The 21,988-nt window shown below is 39.8% G+C and overlaps 3 protein-coding genes across 5 annotated transcripts in view; all 3 read right to left on the bottom strand.

Moving 5' to 3' along the window:
- LOC129103077 (collagen alpha-1(XII) chain-like) overlaps positions 1–10,777 on the bottom strand; it is a 54,038-nt gene extending 43,261 nt beyond the window's left edge. For both annotated transcript variants that reach the window (XM_054613338.1, XM_054613339.1), the window contains exons 1-12: positions 10,708–10,777; positions 7,150–7,266; positions 6,897–7,040; positions 6,220–6,273; positions 4,753–5,016; positions 4,415–4,579; positions 3,998–4,171; positions 3,532–3,822; positions 2,792–3,394; positions 1,656–1,934; positions 1,296–1,571; positions 935–1,207 (exon numbers count right to left, since the gene is read on the bottom strand). In XM_054613338.1, the coding sequence (XP_054469313.1) occupies positions 935–1,207; positions 1,296–1,571; positions 1,656–1,934; positions 2,792–3,394; positions 3,532–3,822; positions 3,998–4,171; positions 4,415–4,579; positions 4,753–5,016; positions 6,220–6,273; positions 6,897–7,040; positions 7,150–7,266; positions 10,708–10,777 (2,710 nt within the window). The remainder of the gene's footprint in view (positions 1–934; positions 1,208–1,295; positions 1,572–1,655; positions 1,935–2,791; positions 3,395–3,531; positions 3,823–3,997; positions 4,172–4,414; positions 4,580–4,752; positions 5,017–6,219; positions 6,274–6,896; positions 7,041–7,149; positions 7,267–10,707) is intronic.
- Positions 10,778–13,248: 2,471 nt separating this feature from the next.
- On the bottom strand, positions 13,249–15,721 carry LOC129103084 (cytochrome c oxidase subunit 7A2, mitochondrial-like). 2 transcript variants are annotated; one of them, XM_054613348.1, is made up of 4 exons: positions 15,516–15,721; positions 14,432–14,536; positions 13,700–13,784; positions 13,249–13,465 (listed from the first exon to the last, which is right to left on the bottom strand). In XM_054613348.1, the coding sequence occupies exons 1-4, from the start codon at positions 15,531–15,533 to the stop codon at positions 13,410–13,412; spliced, it is 264 nt and encodes an 87-aa protein (XP_054469323.1). In that variant the 5' UTR covers positions 15,534–15,721; the 3' UTR covers positions 13,249–13,409. The 2 variants fall into 2 exon arrangements, with proteins under 2 accessions (XP_054469323.1, XP_054469324.1); XM_054613349.1 differs by having other exon boundaries at positions 14,432–14,521.
- Positions 15,722–15,799: 78 nt separating this feature from the next.
- LOC129103083 (cell cycle control protein 50A-like) lies at positions 15,800–21,377 on the bottom strand. The gene is made up of 7 exons (XM_054613346.1): positions 20,899–21,377; positions 19,194–19,313; positions 18,513–18,620; positions 18,344–18,431; positions 17,986–18,129; positions 17,685–17,894; positions 15,800–16,975 (listed from the first exon to the last, which is right to left on the bottom strand). Exons 1-7 carry the CDS (start codon positions 21,145–21,147, stop codon positions 16,782–16,784), a joined length of 1,113 nt encoding a protein of 370 aa, XP_054469321.1. The 5' UTR covers positions 21,148–21,377; the 3' UTR covers positions 15,800–16,781.
- Positions 21,378–21,988: the final 611 nt, after the last annotated feature.

The raw sequence follows: 21,988 nt of genomic DNA, 5'->3' as shown, positions 1-21,988 counted from the left end.
TTGTTGTTTTGTCCCACCAGAGCAAGGACCTCCCCCCATCTCTCTCAAAAGAGATCTTTTTTACTTCCTTTCCTGTGGAGTGACACTATAACAATCTCTCTTCCCACTCTGTGTGAAACCAATAGACCTGCCCCCTGTTGCGTCTTCTTCACTGCCTTTAAACGGCTATAGACAGGAAACAGATCTTCAAACACAGATCTGTCTCATTGCTATTGGTGAAAGTATAATGACCATTGTCAGATGTACTGAACAATCATTAACTCCACATAAGAAAATAGAATAATAACTGACATTAATGATCAAATATCCTCCATTTATCTTATAAACCACTCTAAAACAACACATTCTTGGACTCAGAGAGGCCTATGGGTATAGGTTCTACCAGCGGGAATATGTCTGTCAAAGTCTGTTCCAAACCATTTCATAAGTTCTCTAAGTTTACAAGCATCCCCCACCCATTTCCATCTCACTGCCCTTCAGTCTTTGCCAAACGATTTACAACAAGTGCCACATTCCTGTATTTTACCCCCTAACCACGGCCCTTATATACTCAACCAACCTTGCTAAGTAAAAGCCCAACTTCTTTATTCCTGATGTGAAAAATGATGTGCGAAATGCCAGATGGTACATGTTTGGAGGAACTTGGAGGGAGACAACTGACCTAATTTCAGTAATTTTACATCATGCAGGATCTTAATAAAACATAAAAAGAAATTTTCTAAAACAAATATGGATGCCTGAATCTCAGAGTTTACTTGCATCTTGAAAATAAGCTGAACACAATAATGAATTTGCTCCCTTAGCAGTACCCACTTTTTGAGCCTACAGCCACAAAGCATACTTCACAATTCTGTCACACATTGGCTATAAAAATAATTCAACCATGCTTCGAAGGTTTCAAATGAGATATTAGCAGTGAGATGTTCTCCCTTACCTTCTAAGGTGGTTCCTGTGCCCAGAAGAGGATCACCCAAACCAGAAGAGTAGCGAGCACTAACAAACAGCTCATATTCAGTGGCTGGCTGGAGGTTTTTCAGCACAGCCTGGGTAGTATCTCCCTTGACGGATATCTCCTTTCTGTCACCTCCCTCTGCAGGTTTGAAGGCAATGCGGTACTGAAGGACATTTCCTGGAGCGGCCTGCCATGCAAGTTTCATTGTAGATATGGTCTCGTTAAAGACGCGAAGGTCACGAGGAGATCCACGGACTGAAAGACAACAAAAATGGATCAAACACTAATTCATATCCATTGTGCAGAAACACAAGTTTCACATAGCATAGTTTTTCTGACTTACCTTCTTTGGTGGTTCCATCTACTTGCATCTGGTCCCCTACGCCTGTGTCATACTCAGCAGACACAGACACACGATAGGTGGTAATGGGGAAAAGCTCTTGGAGAACTATGGTAGTCTCTGATCCAAGGGTTTGGGCCTCCAGTGTTTCCCCAGTGCCACTCAGTGGGACATAGGACAGGCGATACCTGATCACCGGACCCGGAGCAGCTTGCCATGACACCTTAAAGCTGTTGGTTGTCTCCTCTGTAACTCGTAGGTTTCGTACAGTCCCTTTCTCTGAAAAGGAGAGAATATATTAGATTCTAAATATTCTCATTTTGATGACCATTGCAGCATTAGGTACAACTAAATCTCTCTTACCCTCTAGAGTTGTCTCTTCACCAGTCAAGGCAAAACTGTCTCCTTTGTCATACTGAGCAAAGACGTTCACCTCGTAGGCCGTGAGGGGGAATAGGTGGGGCAGAACGACTGTGGTGGTATCAGCAGGCACTGCCATGGAAACGTAGTCTCCAGTGACATCTTCAGCCTTACGGAAACGCACCAGGTAACCCAAGACATTGGTAGTAGGAGCTATCCAGGTGGTACGGAAGCTTCTGGAGGTAACCTCGGAAAACACCAAGTCTCTGGGTGGAAGCAGACCTAAAAAATAAAAGGTTACTTGTTTATGAATATTGGTCATTAAAAGGCAGCGCATAAGCCCTGATCATGTAAAAGTTTCAAATTAGTACTACCATCATCATATTATACCGTAAATCTGTGAGATTTATTGGTCTACTGTAGCTATATTTTATTTCTTCCCCCCTCTCTGCCCTTGCTTCGATTGGCCATTACCTTCTGGCAGCAAGGAAAAGCAAAGCATTGTTGTAACCTTGGTCAGCTAGCCAGGTTAAATTTATTTTTCCAAGAATGGATTGCTAAACTCACCAAGAGCCATGTGTTTTGGGACTACAGGCTTCAGTATCAATAAGCATAATGTTTGGTGATATCATTCTATCATTGGGTGGAACTGCCACAGCTCTACTCTGTCTCAGAGCTTGGGTGGCCTTTTGAATCATAATTATGGTTAAGGCGAAAAAGCACTGTAGTTCCAGTCCCTGTGGTGTTTTCAAAGAGTAAGTTATAACAAATGGCGTGTGAGAGCTCATTCAAGAAGCATGTATATGGCTTTGTGGTGTGTTTATTGGAAGGTAATGATCGAGTGAGTTGATTAAATTTAGCCTTTGCCTTGCCTCACAGCAATTCACTCCATATTATACTTCTGTGTTTCACTTTTTCTTGATTGCATTGATTATTTGCCATCATACCAACACCTGAAGACCTGGCTAACTGACGTCGGTCAAATGGTTCAGTGTATAATAAGGACAGTATGGACCAACATGAAGGTACTACCATACTAAGCAAGTAGTAGTCAACGAAAAGAAGAAGTTATGGGCGTATTATGTGGCTGCACTCATAATCATAGTAATTGGGTTTAGATATTCTATGCTCTGACTTACTTCTCTTTTGGATGTTGAGCAGCTCCTGTTCAATCCTGAGACAGATGGACTGAGTCAGCTCCTTGGAGATCCTCTGGAAGGCATCAAAGTCCTCCACCTGATAGACATGAGTGTCTGATGGTTGATTAGCAATGGCCTCAAGCTCTGACCTCACTGCATCCTTCACACCGACGGCAAAGATCTCAACATCAATATTCCTCAGGCCGGTTGCCGCATCCTTAAAGGAGTCTGATGACTTTCCATCTGTGATCAGGACCGCGACGCGGGGGACATTCTGTCTCGCTCCACGGGCAGGGATGAAGATCTTCTCCCTGACATAGGTCATGGCCTTGCCAGTGTTAGTGGAGCCTCCACGGTAGGGGAAAGTGCGCACAGCTTTGACAACAGCATTAATGTCATGGTGGGTGTTGAGGGCAAACTCAGTGTGTGGATCGCGACTGTACTGGACCAAGCTAATCTGAACCTTGTTGGGTCCAATGTCAAAAGAAGTGACCAGAACCTCCAAGAAGGCACGGACTTTGGCAAAGTTTTGTAATCCAATACTGTACGAGCCATCAACCAGCAGGACCACATCAGCCTGCACATCTACTCCCAGAGAGCACTCTGCCAAAAGACAAAAAATGATGGGTCACTTAAAGGCTTTATATGGCATCCGTGATAAACAACAACAATAAGTGAGGGACTTTGAGTATATCTGAGAATAGTCAAGGAAGGATGACATACAAAACAGAATGTATTACCTGTTGACACCTTAATAGGCTGGGTCTTCCCCATTTCTATGGTGGCTTCACTGGGAGTCAGACCTTTGAGGGCATACAGGCTGATCTCATACTCTGTCTCAGGGGAAAGGTCACGGACATTGATGGACGTCTGCGTGGCACCAATGTAGAGCTCTTGGCGTTTCATTCCAGGTAGCATGGGGATGAGGGTGAGCTTGTAGCCTGTGATTTCACCCGGAGAGGCATCCCATGTCACCCTCATTGATTTAGATGCCATTTCTGTGACCTGCAGGTTAGAGGCTGGCTCCACCACTGGGGGGGAAATGCAGGAAATGTATTATTACATGAACTTTCAAGATGTATTCAGCACCATAATGTCTACTTGGCTGTGTGTTAACAATGACAGTACTTCCTATAAGGAAATGTTGTGTCAAAACCATAGAACCCAATATAATGAAACACATTTGATTAAGATCTTTTTACTTACTCTCTTCTCCGCTGACCAGCGAGCCGAGCTGCTCATCAACACCGGAGCACACCTCTGTGATAATCTTTTTCTGTACCTCTTGGATCACGTCAAAGTTGGGAACATTGTACACATGTTTGTTGTGAGGTGTGGAGGCCATTTCTCTTAGCTCATCCTCATCTGCTCCTTTGATACCTGAGGTGGAAAATGTGAACAACATCAACTCATATGTTCTCTACCCAGTGGCTGCATTGCAGATGTGGTAGACGGTGACGGTTTTAGAGTATTGCGTATGTTAGAAACATTAAAAGTACTTGACTTTTACCAAGTCAAATATGGATATGAACAATCAGTGGAAAATCAAATGGTTTCCAAGAACAGGCAGACTTTCACATGGATGAGCTACTATTCAACAAAACACTGAATAATAAACCATACCTAGGACAAATATTTCCACTCCAATGTTCCTAAGCCTTTTAGCATACTCCTCCACTGGGTCCTGGGATTTTCCGTCAGTGATGATCATGGCTACCTTAGGAAAACCTTTCCTGGATCCAGCTGCCTCCGTAAAGATGTTTTGCAGCAGGTAATCTATGGCATCACCTGAAGACAGAAATGTGAGTACATTTTTAACTTCAAGGTAATATTCAGTTTTGCCAGGTAAATAAAATCACCAACAGTCCAGCAAACCAATGTTGGCTCAATTAAAGCAAAGAGCAAATCTACAAATAAACACCTTCATATCTCTGTTCCTCCTTCGTTCATAAACACCTTACCTGTCATCGTATTTCCCCCTTTGTATGGCAGGGAGTTGATGGCGTGGAGCAGGTCTCCTCTTCTGTTGTAACGGGTGAGAGGGAACTCTGTGCGGGTGTCGGTACTGTACTGAACCACTGCCACCCGGGTCTTTTCCTCGCCAATGTCAAAGGCCCCTGCCAGGGCGGCGATGAAACTACGGATGTGCTTAAAGTTTTCCCTGCCCACACTCCATGAGCCGTCCACCAGAAAAACCAAATCTGCTAATGCACTGACCGAACACTCTGTGGAAAGAGAGTGGAGAAATAAGAGTCAGGAATAGGACCATTAAACAATTATGTAGCAGATTTTGTTTGTGCCAGATTAGGAAAAGTTTAACCACTGTTTAATGATTCGTGTAAAAACCTGAAATGCAGAAAAAGCACATCTTTTACGTCTCAAATGAAACCAATTTCCAAGCCAGAAATGTGCCAATAAAGCTACAGCAGAAACAGCTTGGCCTTGGAACAATATTTTTTTCTGGACCATTTCTTTTCCTGTCTGTCTAAATAAAAAATAAAACCCTTGACAGTTAGTTGGATGGCTCAAAGATATGCATTCTGACATCAAAGGAAATATCAGACAGTGCCAAACAGTGGGCTGGTATAGTCATTCCAGCAGACAGAGACAAAATTGGGACTTTTTAGACTAAACATCTAGCTGAGGTTCCACAGGCAATGTTCACTTTTATACTTTTAAATCTTAGGGGGCTTTAAATCATAGATGAAATTCTCTGGAACATTTTCAGATGACTCTATTTGAATAATTGGCAGGGCTTATATGGATGGACTTTAATCCTCATTTCCCCTAGGTCGCATTGACTCTAAATTCTGTTCTTCACATCTCATAAACCCCCTTCTTATAAGGGCATCATTTTTTTCTCAAATTCACTGACCTAATGTTGAAAATGATGGCATCAAAGTGGGGTTTAGTCAAACAATGTGGGTGGTGGGAAAATAATTTCTCAGTGCTCAACTATGAATAGGGGTTTATCAGAATCTGGAAGTGTGGGCATAGTTTCCAGAAGAATCCACAGGTTGCAAATGCACTCATACTGGTCTCACGAGATGAGCAGATGACAGTTTGACATCATAGTAATAACTGACCCAAATATTTTTACAGTGTAAGGGAAAGCACTTGCCTCCAGGTGCCACAATGAATACATCATTACTTGACAGCCCCCTCCTTCCCCACTCAATGACGCACACGACAACACGTGTCTCCTAGCTTCAAGCCTTTCTTTTTTTTTTCTTGATGCAGCAGGTTTCAATTATAGGAGCCAATGTGTGCCCTCCCAGTCCCTGTCTGTCTAACAGAAGGTAAAAGTGTATGCCTGACCAAATTATTCCGAGGGGAAAAAATATTTTGATGATAGGCATTAAGGGGAAAAAAACGTGGAAGACAGGCCCTGTTCAGATTTTGGTTGACACAACTGTAAACATACTCACTTATTGCATCTGTCTGTGGCTTCCTGACTCGTCCACTGCTGTTACTGGACTGGACTGAAACAGAGGAAACACTCGGTGAGTTAGCATTGCCTGCCTCACTGTGTGCTTTTTCACAGCAGAAAAAGGCAAGAGACCAACACATCGTATGAGCTGGTCGACAGGATCCAAACCACATTCACACAAACACATATCTCTATGCTGAATTAGCTATAAACAGTGAGCGAGAGTCAGCAAACAGATGGGATTTCTCCGTACTTTCCTTCGTCTCGTGGCTAGATGAAAATGCTACATGGAATAAGTTACACTCTTAATATAAAAAGGGAAAAATGACTTTCTTGGGCATATCACTTGCAGCCATATGTTATCCCTGCGTTGTAGGAAGGAGATGGTCTGTGTGGCTGGATGGTCTGATATTTGTGAACATCTCTCATAATTTATTCTAAATGTCACACCAATGAAAATCTGCATATACAATGAATTATAAGACAACGGAATTTCTGTATATAAGTGTACCTTTTGTCCTTAAAAAACGGCATTACTGTAACATTATTGTAACATTAAAGTAATGCTTGTGCTTGTGAATTATGCAAAAGTAACACCTACATTTTTCAACAGTAAACTTTAAGTTATGAATTTTCTTCCAAACAATCTTAACTTGCTGTAAAAGATGTACTTACTGGTCAGTTGTCCAAAGATGGGAATGCTCTCCTCTGACCCATAATAGGAGTTTATGGACACAGAGTAGTCCAGGTCAGGGGTCAGGTCAGTGATTGAGGTCATAGTGGCATATGCATCAAGGGTAAACTCTCTGACTGGTTCATCTAGAAGAAGGAATTTAACAGTGAATCAACTAATATGCGTATAAACTTTGTGTATACACTGATGGGTTCAGATCGCAAACATAATGAAAGTGCTGACTCCCATACTGACCTGCATCTGATACAACTTGTAGTCTGAAGCCCTCTATCCTTGACGAGGGTCCTGTCCATGACATTTCCACTGAGTTCTCATTTAGAATTTTAAATTTCAAGTCTGAGGGGGGTTCCACTGCAAATGAGAGGTGAAACATTGTTAAATCTCAACAAATATAAATGTATGTATGAATATGGTAATATTTATGATCAAATCAAATTATGACATTTTCAATCAGGCATTCAAATAGATCCCAACGACAAACACTTCATGACTGAAGTGGACTTTTGTTCGTTGTTGGGGACAGACACATAGCACTGACGTCCATTTGTGAGGGTGACGGGTAAAGAACACGTGACAACATTGAACAAGTGTGAGAAGCCATTTTGGGGTAAAATGGCATTTGTTTGAGTTGCTCAACCAAGATAGCCAGCAACTCAAGCACTGGCATACACGACTCCACGCAAACTCTACCAAAGTGCAAACACTGAGTGAACCATCCAACACATGCTGAGTGCAGTCATTACAACGCATGCCCCGACAACAAACTAAACTGCTTTTACCATGGGGTTGATCTCAGCATTACCAAAATACAACAGTCAATGATTATACAATGGAATCAAGAATGCCATATAGTTGTTCAGGTAACTCTTGACAAAATTGAACACAATATGTTATATATACATTGTATATAAACATATTTCAAAGATGAAAAGGTGTTTATTTGGTTAAAACTCTTTACACGAGTGAGTGGCACACATCCATTGCAAACCTTTTAAAAAGAATACACAATTCGTCGCCGGAGACCCTTGTGTACTTTTTCATTGGCAGCATTATGCATGAGAGAACACAATTACTCTAGACACACAAAAGACTCTACAGATCAGACCATAATAATAATAATAAATACATTTAGTAAAACATATACGGTGTGACAAGGCCACACGCCTTTACATGAAGCTGACTTGATCACAGCGTCATGCATCATGTACATGAGAAAGTTGTTTGGCTCAACAACTTTGACTGACTGGATGGTAGTATCCATGTACAGTTGGGACCACACAGACAGAGATGACAAACATATTTTAAAATGATATTCATTTTTACAGCTTCTAGGCTACCCAGTGGTGGAAGAGGGTTAGTGTTAATTAGCGAAAAGTGTGCTATCATTTAGTGTCATTTACATGCATAAAAGTTAGAGCTGGATCTAAAAGTACCAATTTCATGCTTTATTAACAAAGTTACCGACTGTCATTTAAAAGTATCTTAAGGTTAATTTTCAATGTGTGTTTCTTCATTCATTAGAAAATGATCTGAACTAAATTCTTGTTTCATGCAATTTAGCTCGATAAATTACTTTATTATATAGCAAATTGATGTTTGACAGTAGAGAGGACAGATGATTTAAGTTAATTTTGTTAAAAAATTCAAGATGTTAATGAGGTTAGCACGACGTCATCTGCACTGATAGTGCAGATGACGCCTAGTGCTAGGCCAAGCCCTACTTAACTCACAGTGGTAACATACCATGATGGGGTTGATGTAAGGTAAGGGAGCATGCTTTAGACTGTAAGGCCTCACCAAAGAGCTCTTCCATGTGGGTTCATGCTAGCTGTAAAGTAAAATAAGAGTGCCTTGGGAGGCAAGAATATCATTGTAAAATACACTATGAGGAGGAAGCCATAGCTTGGGACACACCGAATGCACAGGCAGATGACAAACAGGAGCCCACCAAATAATTCAAAATCGGGATTTGAGGATCACCAACCTGACTTATCAACTCAAGGAGCCCCGATGGGCCGCGCTCCACCTGATTTCTCCGTGAGTACTCATCTTCAACACCAAATGGTAAGGGGAATGGAAGTGTGTGTGGCTGTGTGTGGTTGTGTGCTTGTTTGGAGATGGGGACGGGTAGCAAGTAGCGATGGATGGTGGATTGAAACATTCAGATAAAATTGTTTTAGGCGAGGGTTCACTTGCACGAGAAATCTGCAACTCCCACGTTTGTTCGTGACAAGATGTGATGAGCAAGTTATTTTAATTTGTTACAATTTCATCGACCATAAGTCCTCCTGGTTTTAAAATGTACTTAAGGAACAAGAGTGGTTATGTCAAACTAAATATCTCTGGTATGTTATTAAGGCATTGTGGTTGCCCTTGTTATTAGGATTGTCCCATCAGTTCCTAATAAATAAATAACACCTCTTGCTCCCAAGAGCGAGAGTCTGGCTACTGTTCTGTTCGTAGCCTCAATCACCAGCCAGCCAGCTATCCTGGCCTGAGCTCCTGCCAGGAGGAGAGACCAAGAAGAGGAGGAAAGAACACCGACTCTCCCAAAGAGGCAGGACAAATGCCAAAGTAATTCCACAACATGTGCTGACATTAAACATTACTGCATATTAACTTTCCATATGTTTTGCAACTCAGCGTTTTGGGGAATGCCCGCAAAGAAGCCCTAGAAAGGCTCTTTGTCTTTGTGCTGTCTGAGGATTAATTTGCTATTCTCGTATTTCATCTTTCCATTCCGTTGGTGGAGATATGTGAGAGTAGACGTTAGACTCCTCTCACGCCGCCAGAGAGCTTTTAAAAAGGAAAAATCAGCGGGTTTCCATACCATATTTCCATATTTGCCATTATGTTGGATTGAAATGTTTGCATATGAAATTACTTCGAGTAATTTTCTGTCAAAACTACTGATAGATTGTTAACAGTCTATGACATGTTGGCTCGTGTGACTTATACAGCAAAACGTTTTTAACAGCTACTAAAACAGTAATATATAAGCACAAAATCAGACATGGAAAGTAACAGTTATTCAAGAATGGCACTTAAATACAGTTTTGAAGTGCTTTACAACCACTGCACAGACTTACACACGTTTACAAGATCCTACTACAACCGCAGCATATAACTTTAAGATATGCAATCTAGCATTTCAATGCCTAATTACCGAGGACTTGGAAATCTTCCAAATTTTCCTTTGAAAATGTGCAGAGGCTTGCTATCATAAAAGGGAAACAGCTTAGCTAAAACCTTTATGGGGAAACATTTAGCCATTAAATTACTTTTGTTCAACTCTGTGCCCTGCTGTTTAATGCATTCAATTAGAAATTGGAAATGAAATAATCTTAGTAGTGTGCTTTTTTTAATATATATTTTCCGCATCTGAATGAGAAAGTTGCTCCTGAAGCATTGGTTTAAAGGATCTAAATTACAGGCTTAATACAAGTAAATGAGATACAGTTTTGGATTTAACATCGAAGCCTATAATGAGTCCTGACAGATAAATCTGACAACATATTCTACAAATGAGGGATAGAAATATGACAAGCATCATGGAATCAGTCAGTCACATAGTCAGATAGCATACACATACAACAAGGATAACTTTATTCAGTTTATCAATAGAAATAATTCAATGTCCATGTGATGATTCTCTGACATTAAAGTAAAAGACTAACACCTGTAACATAAAGAACCAGTGTAGGTATATAGATGAAAGAAGAGAAGCAGGAGATAAAGAGACAGAGTGGTATAGAGTATATGAGTGGACTGATGCAAAGTGGTTTCATTTACCTTGAGCATCTATGGAGCACAGCAGAGCTGCGAGGAAGGCAGCCGAGGCTAGTGACAGCCCTATCTTCATGTTTGGCCGTGAAGGGTCAGCAGATCATCAATCAGTCTGAGGGGTAAAGAGAGAAAAAGGGTTAATGCTGCAGGCCTGTGACACCGCTTTGTAAGTGTGGTGTAATGAGGCATCACAAATACACCTTTAGGAATTTTTTTTTTCTTTTTTTTCTTTTTTTTACAAATCTACAAGATCAGACATAGCTGGAGCTGAAGGACAACCAGTTATCCCGAACTAATCGCACATGATGGATATGAAACCTATGCAGTGAACCTGCATAATTATCTTTTTCAAATGCAATCAATTTTAAAAGCTCTTATTATTTAAACATTACTCTCCACTTTGATAGCCTGCAAGATCCATCTAGACTCCCTTTCAAAGCGAGTGCCACACCTTGCTGCTTCCCGTTTATTCTCACACCCTGAGGTCTGTACTTACTGTAGGTAATAACATGGAAAAACGTTTTAACACATGTTCTCCGTTTGCTTTTCATAAGCATATTCTGAAAATTCATTGCCCCCCAGCTGTCATGATCACTTCAGTGAGTCCTTATGCAGCTCACAACATGCAGTATAGTCTTACCTGTGGTTCTCACTCTCTTCTGCCCTACCAGGGATGGTCACCAAAAACTCATCATACACTTAATAGCAGTTTCCATTAATCATATAAAACATTATGGAGCGTCATGATTGCAGTTCCTTTTGTACAAATCAAATATTAATTTTGTCTCAAATATTTTTATTGCCTTGGTCTATACTTCACTATTTTCCTTCCCTTGGAATAAATATATTTCTTTATGACAAGGTTAGATTCAGTAACAGAAGTCAACGGTGGACTATGACTTTTGCATGCACCTACCACTTACCATAAGGGCATTTAAATGGCATAAGGAATTGTAATTAATCTCATGCAAAGGGAAAACTACGCCTACTCCAGGAGTACACATTCACACAGAATAGTCTGAACTCTCTTCAGCAAACTACTGCAATCTCTACCACAGGCCGCGCGCCCCGCCTGGTGCACGAGCACACAAACTGCAGCTTAAGGGGCAGAAATGACTCTCTTGGCCCCTCGAGCACAATCGGAGATCACCTTATTAAAATTACACATAAAAGCAAAATATATATGTCTACCTTACTTATGAAACACTGCGTGCCTATATCTTAAATTGACTCTGCTTTACGTCCACATTCAAAACCAATTGTTTGTGGTTGCATTTTCAATTTGAATTCAATTCAATAACGTGATTGGGGGTAAAATCTTGAAAACAGTAAAAAAAAAAAAAAAAGTTATCTATCTTATCTAAATGGCGATTCTCTTTTTTTTATAAGAATGCATCCATTAACAAAACGCAATAAAAGTGCAAAACTATGAAAAAAAAAAAAAAAATGAGGATATTCTCTCAAATATAAGTTATTTATATGTTTTGTAAATAACATTCAAACAATAAATAACAAGTTAGTCAACTCACCTATTTAATCCCCCCCCAAAAAATGCACCGACCAAAGTTGCAGAGACGCCTGCTTGCTGCCTCCCCTCTGGAAAGTGAAGTGAGATATTCAGGAGCTGCGTCTGGACCGCTCTCTCCTCTCCTCTGGCTACTGAAGCTCCGCCAGCAGATGTCCAAGAAGGAAAAGCCTCTTTACAAGTGGGAAGAATCTTTCCACCATCGGCTACTTAATAGGGAGGGGGGCAGTTCCCAACTCTCTCAGTTTACCATGATATGGGCATCTTACGAAACCTCTGCCTGTCAGTTGATGCATAATGTCTGCCCCCCCCTCTAAGACCGATCCACTGTTTGGAAATTACTTTTTTTTTCCTGCATTCCTTTGGTCTGGTGATTTAATGAGTTTCCAGTGCCAATGTGACTTCACTGCGGGGTAACAGATGGGCCAAACGACACTGAGAGGGGGGATGGGGGGGGGGGAGTGTTTTATATGCGCAACAGGGCTACCTTAGTACATTTATTTACTCAGATGTCGGAAATAAAAGTGGATTTTTTTTGTTTTTCGCTTGCTAAACAGAAACCCCATGGCTATTGGTATCATTACGGGAATATTTATCAGTATAATGATGTCAGCACATTATATATATATTTCATAAGTGTATTAATAATGTGGGACATCAATGGAAATCTATCTTTTTTGTTTTTTTGATAAAGCAAAGTATTTCAGTTACAACTTACCCTGCTTCTCACTGCCACAAAGAGAGCGCTTGTGACAGCCTGGTTTATGGTGCCCTCTAGTGCTCAAACCAAAGACCTGCACTAGATACAAGTTTGGATTGATTAAAGGAAATCCTATCTAGTCTCATTAAAAATAAACCAGCCACAAACACAGTGCAGTTTCCTGCTAAACTCAAATCATGTGTGTATAGATTAGGAAAGTGGGTCTTGATCGACTTCCTAACTCATCTAAGATCAATATAAAGCTGGTAGCAACAGGAATCAAGTTTTAAAAAGTGACACAATTTCACGACATGTAGGCCTATATTTTTTATTATTATTTGCAGCTCATTATTTATACAATCATTAAATATTTCAAACATGAAACATACTTTAATCGATTGGATTCCCAGATTACGGAGCACAGAGTTGATGAATTACATGTGATGATTGTTCCATCAGATAAATAAGTCTGATCCTCTTTCTCTATGTCTTCTTGGGCATTGCCGCACTAAACAGCTCATACACTACATATGCAGCTCCTGTTGAGAGACCAGACAAGTATTACAGATGTAATACAACACAAGCAAATTATCCCGACTTCAAATTACCCTTCATTATGCATCATGAAATTACAGTAATTTGGCTTTCAAAGTGGGTTTCAGTAATAACATTGGTGGTAGGTCACTGGCATGAAAATGTCTTTTTTATACAAAGGACAGACTGTGACATAGATTGAGCCTGACTCATCAAATCTCAGGCAAAAGCTTACATACCAAACACAGTGAGAGTGATCGTGGCTCTGTAGAGCAGAGCGTCCTTCGAGCCACCCTTCAGATGGATAGGTAGACCGTTATCCTCCTGTTCAAAGAATGGAGGTATATAGTTATTTAAAAAAAGAAACATTTCTACTTCAAGGGTATGGTAGTGACTTTTTGCTTCATGCGTCTCTGTCTCTATGGCATTACATTTTCTGTGGAGCTCATCTTTGGTTAACCATAGCAATTAGGTGGTGGCGTACAGTACACTATGCAATGAAGCAGTGCTTGCTCTGGGATTTAGAAACAAGGGTAGGCCATTCGTCAACTATGACTTCAGTAATTTCTAGCGCTATGCATGGATCAGCAAAGCCTGCCACACTGGAATGTTGATTTTGCAATGGATATTTAATTAGAATCTTGCACGCATAATCAGTACAACTCCAGCCCTAACTACAGCCGGAAGTCATTTTGACATTGTAGGGGGGGGGGAAATCCAATGATACTTATCTGTCAGGCTACAAACAGGAAAAAATGAATTATGTCTCCAGAACCTGGGAATAAAGTAGACACTTTAACATTATCAGTATCAAAATATCTCAATATTCAATCAAAGTATGAAAAAAGTTGCTGAAAAACCAAACCAAATGTGTTTGAAACACTGGTCCAAAGACCAGATGGGATATTGATTTGATCATATGTTTACAGGTGTCATTCTGTGTCCTCAAAATAATTAACCTGAAAATCTACCTGAAACAGTTTTTGTTTTTCCTTCACAGTGTTTTCAATCTGTCTGCGGGCACTGCTGGCAAAGGTCCGCCTGGAAAGCTGCTGAAGTCCCTGGTGGTACAAACACTTAATGGAGGATTTTATAGTTTAAACAGTTATAATCTGAGCATGACAAACAGTAAAACGTGGATTAAACAACCAACACTAAAACAGTATGTGAAATAAGATAAAATAAGATAATCCTTTATTAGTCCCGCAGCGGGAAATTTACAGGATTACAGCAGCATAGAGGATAGTGCAAACAAGAGACATAGTAAAAAAAAAAAAGAAAAAAAGATTAAAATAAGTATTATAAATAAGCAAATGGGCAATAAAAAACAGTAAAAAATCCACAGTAACTGAAATATTATATATACAGACAGAAACTATTGCAGAGGTTTTTAGTGTCATGTGGTCTACTGGGAGCAAAAAATGGAAATGACCCAAAATGCAGTGTAATCAAGTGACACTAAATTAGCAAAATGTATGAGTCCAGCAGGCTTACTTCAACTAGAGATTACTAAATCTACAACACTGAACCAATCTGTAGCAATTGTACTAAAAACAGTTAATAGTTTAAAAGCCTGAAATAGTCTAAATGGTGACATCTGCTGGCCAACCTCCTGTATTGCATTTGTATGAAGGGAGTGTGGTGGGCTTTCTGCAAGCAGACTGACCTGCACGTCTCTGATAGGTGTTTGCAGTGGTCATGTGACTTTTGTTAAATTGAAATGAGCAATTTGATACACCTGTTAAAGGTCGACCCCCTGTGGAGTATTTATCTCCATGCGTGACTTCCATAGAGTAACCTCACAAACTTTGACCTTCCCTGCTTTAAGGCTGGACTTGCTGCTTAACCTATAAGGTAACGTAACGCTGACTTACTGTCGTAAAGGGCAACTGTGTTAAAGTTATATACACACACACACACACAGCGGGGTACAATGAGTACAATGTATGTATTCCATAAATTAAATTAATTAATTAATATTTATGATTCGCTTTCAACATCTAGCTGTAAGTTAAGTTAGCAGAGTTAATTTTAAATAAATACAAACTGTCTTACCATAAGTTGTCGATACATTTTGTCAAACTTCTGTTATCTTCAGCTGCGAGGTAAAGACACGCACAAGGACGGACGATGACGCTCTGACTTCCCACAATCCCTCGGTGGACATATACATACATCCGGTCCCGTGAGACTCTTATAATAAATGTGCTATTTAATTATCACAGAAATTATATTAATGTGAATGATAAATAAAAAAGAAATAAAACACCCATGGAAAAGTAGTGGTAATGATATGATAAAAGTGGTGGTCTGCAATAAAATCACAAATTACACCAATACATTCACCAATTTGTTTAATTGGACCCTACAAACCTTATAAAAACCTATAGATTTAAAGTTTAATTTAATTAAAATTGACCTCATAAATCAAGAATGCAATATTATCACAGAAGATGAAGTGAAACCAGGAGGAAAACTAACAAATGTGACACTTTAAAGTGCATGTCATTTGGTCCACATTGAAGAACGCAAGATAATCCAACACTCAGGTCAAACTGTAAAGACTAAATCATTTTGTGTGCTCTTATCAGCCTGAGACAATGCCCAGAGTCTTGAAAGCATTGGGACCACTTGATATGGTGGTGTAAGATAATGTTTCCATCATTAATAAGCATCAGATTGTTATTTTAATAAGTCACCTAATGACTGGCTTAGTCTCTTTATACCACCAGTCACAGGAGAGGGTAAATAGCCAAACTTGTAGTACTACTTGTCATGAGTATTCTAAGACTCTCTATGGTAAGCAAGCACTGATATTTAATCAGCAGCACAGGAGCAATGGTTTTACCATCCTATATTGAAGGTAATCTCAAAAACCAGATGTATGTCAATTAAATATAATGGTACATTCATCAGCAGGACTTATTACAGTACATAATATGGACAAAAATTGCATTAAAAATACATACATCCTTCAGTAAATGAGCCATTCGCAAAGCCCTTCTAAAATAAAACAAACACTTTGATAGCGTATGGATAAATATAAGATAAATACATCTTTTGAAAACAGGAAATTACATTCCCAGCAGCTGATTTGAAGCTATATGTACAGACACAGACTCTAGCATCCTTCTTTTGCCTTGGTAGCCCTTCACAAAATCACAGCTTCTGATGAAACACTTGAGACAATGCTGTCTTTACACAAACACACAACAATAACAGAAACCAGTGTATTCACGCTAAAGTCAACAAGCAGTCCAGAATGGACCCTTTAGGGTCAACCATGCATGCGTAGACAGGAAAACGTGGTACAAGTACAGTTTAGTTTGGAATATCTGCACTGTTGTTGCGGGTGTCATATTTATGGTGGATGATGAGCAGAACCACACCCAGGAAGAAGCAGATGGAGCCCACGGTGATGTAGGCAATGCCAAGGAAAGGGTTCTTCCCTCCCATCCAGGAGATGGTGCTCAAGATCATCCGCTTGCGACCATCAAAGCTGCGCACAGGGTAATCTGATGATCACATGGTTAAACGAAAAATAATAGGAGCTTCTGGCTTCATAGAATTTAAATCACAGCTTGCACACAACCATTTATTTTCGCCAACATTTGTAAAACGCTAATAGAATAGTTATATATCACTATATGAATCCACTGAAGTCAATAAGCAATTCATTTACCCGTAGAGTCACACTAGTTTTAGTACAACTATGTTTACTTGTTGTTTTAGGTACTTGCAAGATGAGTCTGCACATGACTCACAAGCACCTACACTGTGGTTTACTTTCCAGAATCTGCAATACTGAGAAACCTGAATAACTGTGCTGAGTAAAACCCAGATCCCCCTCTACTCTGGAACATATACTGCTATTAAATGACCTGCTTTGGTGATCAGCATAGTTCAGATAACTCAGTTCCTTCATAAAGACACAGAACTGAAATCAGCACAGTGTTGACTATAAGCTGACAACAAGCTATATTCAATTTGTTCAAATATTTACTTGTTGTTCTCTAGGTGTTTTGTTGTTCGCCAAATTATGAATATATGAATTTACTGCAACTCAATGTGATTTAAGATGATCAAAGATTAGTGTGTTTCTACATAACAATCTTACCCTTTGAGGCTTTACATAAGGAAATATAAGGCATACTAGCCAACCAAATGGGGTAGTTCTAGTTTTGATTGTGCAGTGGATTGTCTGGCTATAATTCAAAAGGATACTGTAAGTGATTTCCAAGACGTATTTGCCACTGGGTAGAGTGGGGGTCGTGCTAGACTTCTTCTGGATGATGCGATAGAGCTTGCGAAAGGTGGGCAACGCAGCCGTGCGCATCCACACGATGAAGTCCTCATTGATGAAGCCGTTGTTCTCAGGATCTGATGGGTCCATCTCGAACACTGGCTTCCTCCAGTTCACCGGCTTAGATGTGCCTGATAAAAGAACAAGACAAAACCAAGTTAGTCAGAAGAACCTCAGTGTTTATGGGTCTAAAATATCCTGTGCAAAGTTTGATTTAATCACCTTGGAAAGCTACAGTAAGGTTGTTGTTTCCACCAGGGTTCCTGAACTTAACGTGCTTGTCTGTCCACCACGCAATTCCCTTCTTTACCAGAGGAATAGCATTTCTGGTGTTATTGGAATCAATGTGATACAGCTCCAGAGTGTCTGAAACAAACAAACATTATATTCGATATTGTTCCATTGGGTAAGAGCAGCTAATGAGCTTAACTGCAAGCTGATGTCAGAGTTTTGTTATGTACAGAGCTTTTAGTAGGAGTTTTAATGGTCAGATCACACTTTAGTTGACTACATAAGTCGCACTTATCCAAACACTGCTCAGGGGAGACAAATATGAAGTTGCTAATCGTCCCTCGCTTACCATTGAAAAGGCTGTTGGCTATGGCCCCACATGGAGCTATGGGCTGTCCTTCACTTGTGCGGTACGGTTCGCATTCCTTGCTCGGGTTCTGCAAAAAGCAAGCATTGTTAAACGGATGCAAAGAGCCTTTATTGCAATTATAATGGTAACAACACTGCCAAGAGTATACCTTCAAAGCCGACTGGTCACCATTCAGTTGGCTGTCATCCCTGGACTTCACATAGCGTCTGTGGTTCTGATAGAAGTTGGATAAGCCGTAGTACATAAAGACATTGCTCTGCAGGAAAGGGGAGATCGGGTTTTAGACAGAGTATCAACAAAGGTTAGGAAGTACTTCAGTAAGGTGGCACTTGGGGGATTCTTTGGATCATCAGTTCACCATAAACAGAACTAAGCTACTTTTAACGAAAGGTTCACTTGTATCAAACTTATGATTCTTTCTGCTCTCAGATAAGATGAATCTCATTTACCCCCGATTTTAGTTGCGCCTAACAATTGCAAATTCGCTAAATTATAACCGAAATCTAAGCTGTACTTGGTGACGCCTGTTTGTCTGATCTGGAAACCGTTGCGATGAAAAAGAAACGGGCTGAGAGCTTTTATAAGTAATCAATATAAGCTTTCTGGAAGTTGCAAGCCTGCACATTTTCAGACCAGAATGATCAATAATAATGACGGCTTCAAAACAACCTTGGCTGTGCCTTTCTTTGGACTTAAAATAGATCTTAATGGACTTTTAGTGTCAGGAAGGCAGTTTCTATTTGTTATTGCACTTCAAGCAACACTATCAGTTTTGAAGCTGAGGGCATGTATTATTCATCGGAAACGCTTACTGCAAACTGGTGCTCACCTCAAATGGCTGCTCCAATGTGAAGGGCACAGAGCAGAGACATGGCGTTGTGCTGTTCCAGCTGAAGTTCTTTGCACAGTTGTAGCATGCATCGTTAATGTCTGCACCAGTGTAATCAATCTGAAAAGGAAAAAAACAGAGCTGAACATATAAAGAAGCCCCAAAAAGATGCATACTGTTTCATATCCATATACACTGAGAAGCAAGTACATTCAATAGATAAACAACACAAAATTCAGTTTGTATTGAATCTGTTTTGAGGCGGTGTTGACATAGATTATAGTTTATTTGTGAGGGTTTTAGTTGTTGTTTTTATCGTTTTATATAATATGTTTGTTACCGTGTTGATACAAGAAGAGGGGTTGCCTAGGCTCAATAAAACAATTGAGATGTTTCTAACAACTTGATATAAATGTGTGGACAAAACAGCAGACTCTTATTATGATGCAACACAACTCAACAGCACCACAAACTTTTACCACATCCTCTGAATAAGCACAAAGATCAGCTGACACCTTTTTGCAAAATATGTTCCCCATGACTGAACATTACAGTCGTGCTGTTGTATTAAGGTTGCATTAGTTTTAAATTAATTAATTAATTAGTTATATAATATATACAGTACCAGTCAAAAGTTTGGACACACCTTCTCATTCAATGGTTTTTCTTTATTTTTATCTACATTGTAGATTAATATTGAAGACATCCAAACTATGAAGGAACACATATCTTTTTTTTTATTGTTATTTTTCTTAATTATTATTTATACTGTTATTTATCCAGCACATTGCACTGCACCGTTACTGCTTCTTTTGTACTTCTGGTTAGATGCTAAAACTGCATTTCGTTGTACTAGTACTTATATAATAGTAATAATAATCTAATCTGTTCATTCAGCACCAGGGCATAGCTGGGAAATACATAAAAAAAATGAATGAATGAGGAATTTGACTCACTAATAACTGAAACAGAAAAATAAACAAAAGTACGCTATACTATACTATATAACTACAGTACCAGTCAAAACATTGGACACACCTTCTCATTCAATGGTTTTTCTTTATTTAAATTTTTATCTACATTGTAGATTAATATTGAAGACATCCAAACTATGAAGGAACACATATGGAATTATGTGGTAAACAAACAAATGCTCAACAAACCAGAATATGTTTTATATTTTACATTCTTCACAGTAGTTGAATGAGAAGGTGTGAACAAACTTTTGACTGGTACTGTATATTTATTGGTTTTATACATTTAACACAATTTACATACATAAATGAACCTTCCCCCAACCTGAACATATGGCAGTATATAAAATAACAATAAATAATACAAATATCACTTGAAAATAAATAAATGGCTAAATTATACAGTACCAGTCAAAAGTTTGGACACACCTTCTCATTCAATGTTTTTTTTAAATTATTATTATTTCTTTATTATTTTATTTTATTTTTTTCTACATGGTAGATTAATATTTAAGACATCCAAACTATGAAGGAACACATATGGAATTATGTGGTAAACAAACAAATGCTCAACAAACCAGAATATGTTTTATATTTTAGATTCTTCACAGTAGTTGAAGGAGAAGGTGTGTCCAAACTTTTGACTGGTTCTGTATAAACACATCAGAGGCTCAGACCCGGTAAACGTGCATAACCCCGTCGTTATCAGAGGAGTGTCCCTCTCGCTGTACCTCGTACTCTTTGATGTTGTTTGACGTCACGTACAGGCCGATGCCGATGGGGATGAAGATGAGGCCGATGACGAAGAAGGCCGGCAGCACGGTGCCGGCGGTGAGGATGGGCTGCCAGGCCGGTAGCCTCTGCTGCTTGAACGCGGTGTTGTCCGGCTTTTTGCTCTTCACGACCCCGGGGCCTCCGTTATTGGCCGCCCCAGAGATGTGTCCGTCCTCTTCCTTCGCGTTGTAGCTGGACGCCATCATGGCTGCTGGTGAAACACTGGCTGTGGACGAGTCGACAGCCGGCGGCTCCTAACTTAACCCCACGCGGTGCACACGAGACCACACGTTAAAGCGAAGAGTTAACTAAAAACAAACACCAGTCTCCCGCCGGTCTAATCCAGATATCTGCTCATGGCGGTGTTGATTTGTGTCCGTCCTGTTGATCTCACCCGAGAGGAAGAAGCCGGAAGTGTTCGGGCCAATAGGAGGATGAAACGTGGCAGTGACGTCACGGAACACGGACACGCCCCTTTCTCACGTTGTACGTTTGACGCAAATGTGTTTTTAAGTTGAAGTCCTAGTATGGAAGCATAATTGGCTGCACGTTTTTCTTTTTTTTTTTTTTTTTATAAGCGCCTTAAACATGCAGTTGGATATTTTAATCACCAAGAATTATTTAGAGCATTCAATTATTAATTTGAGATCCACCTGGCAGCTCTGTGCAGCTCCTTCACCCCCGGTGTGTGAAGGAGCTGCTGTCAGGCTGCACAACCAGCTCTGCTCCCAGTAGACCACATGACACTAATACACTGTGCAATACAATAGTTATAATAGTATGTCTGTATATATAATATTTCAGTTACTGTGGATTCTTTACTGTTCTTTACTGTTTTTTTATTGCTCATTTGCTTATTTATAATACTTATTTTTGATCTTGTTGTTTTACTATGTCTTTTGTTTGCACTATCCTCTATGCTGCTGTAATCCTGTAAATTTCCCCGCTGCGGCACTAATAAAGGATTATTTTATCTTATCTTATCTGCCTCTCTGTATTTATGTTGTTTGAATCCTCCTCTTGGAAGTTTTTAAATGCAAGTATTCT

Source organism: Anoplopoma fimbria, chromosome 15 (assembly GCF_027596085.1).
Source record: "Anoplopoma fimbria isolate UVic2021 breed Golden Eagle Sablefish chromosome 15, Afim_UVic_2022, whole genome shotgun sequence".
NCBI lineage: Eukaryota > Metazoa > Chordata > Actinopteri > Perciformes > Anoplopomatidae > Anoplopoma > Anoplopoma fimbria.
The sequence above is the reverse complement of the archived record's forward strand: the minus strand, read 5'-3'. Positions and strand labels throughout refer to the sequence as shown.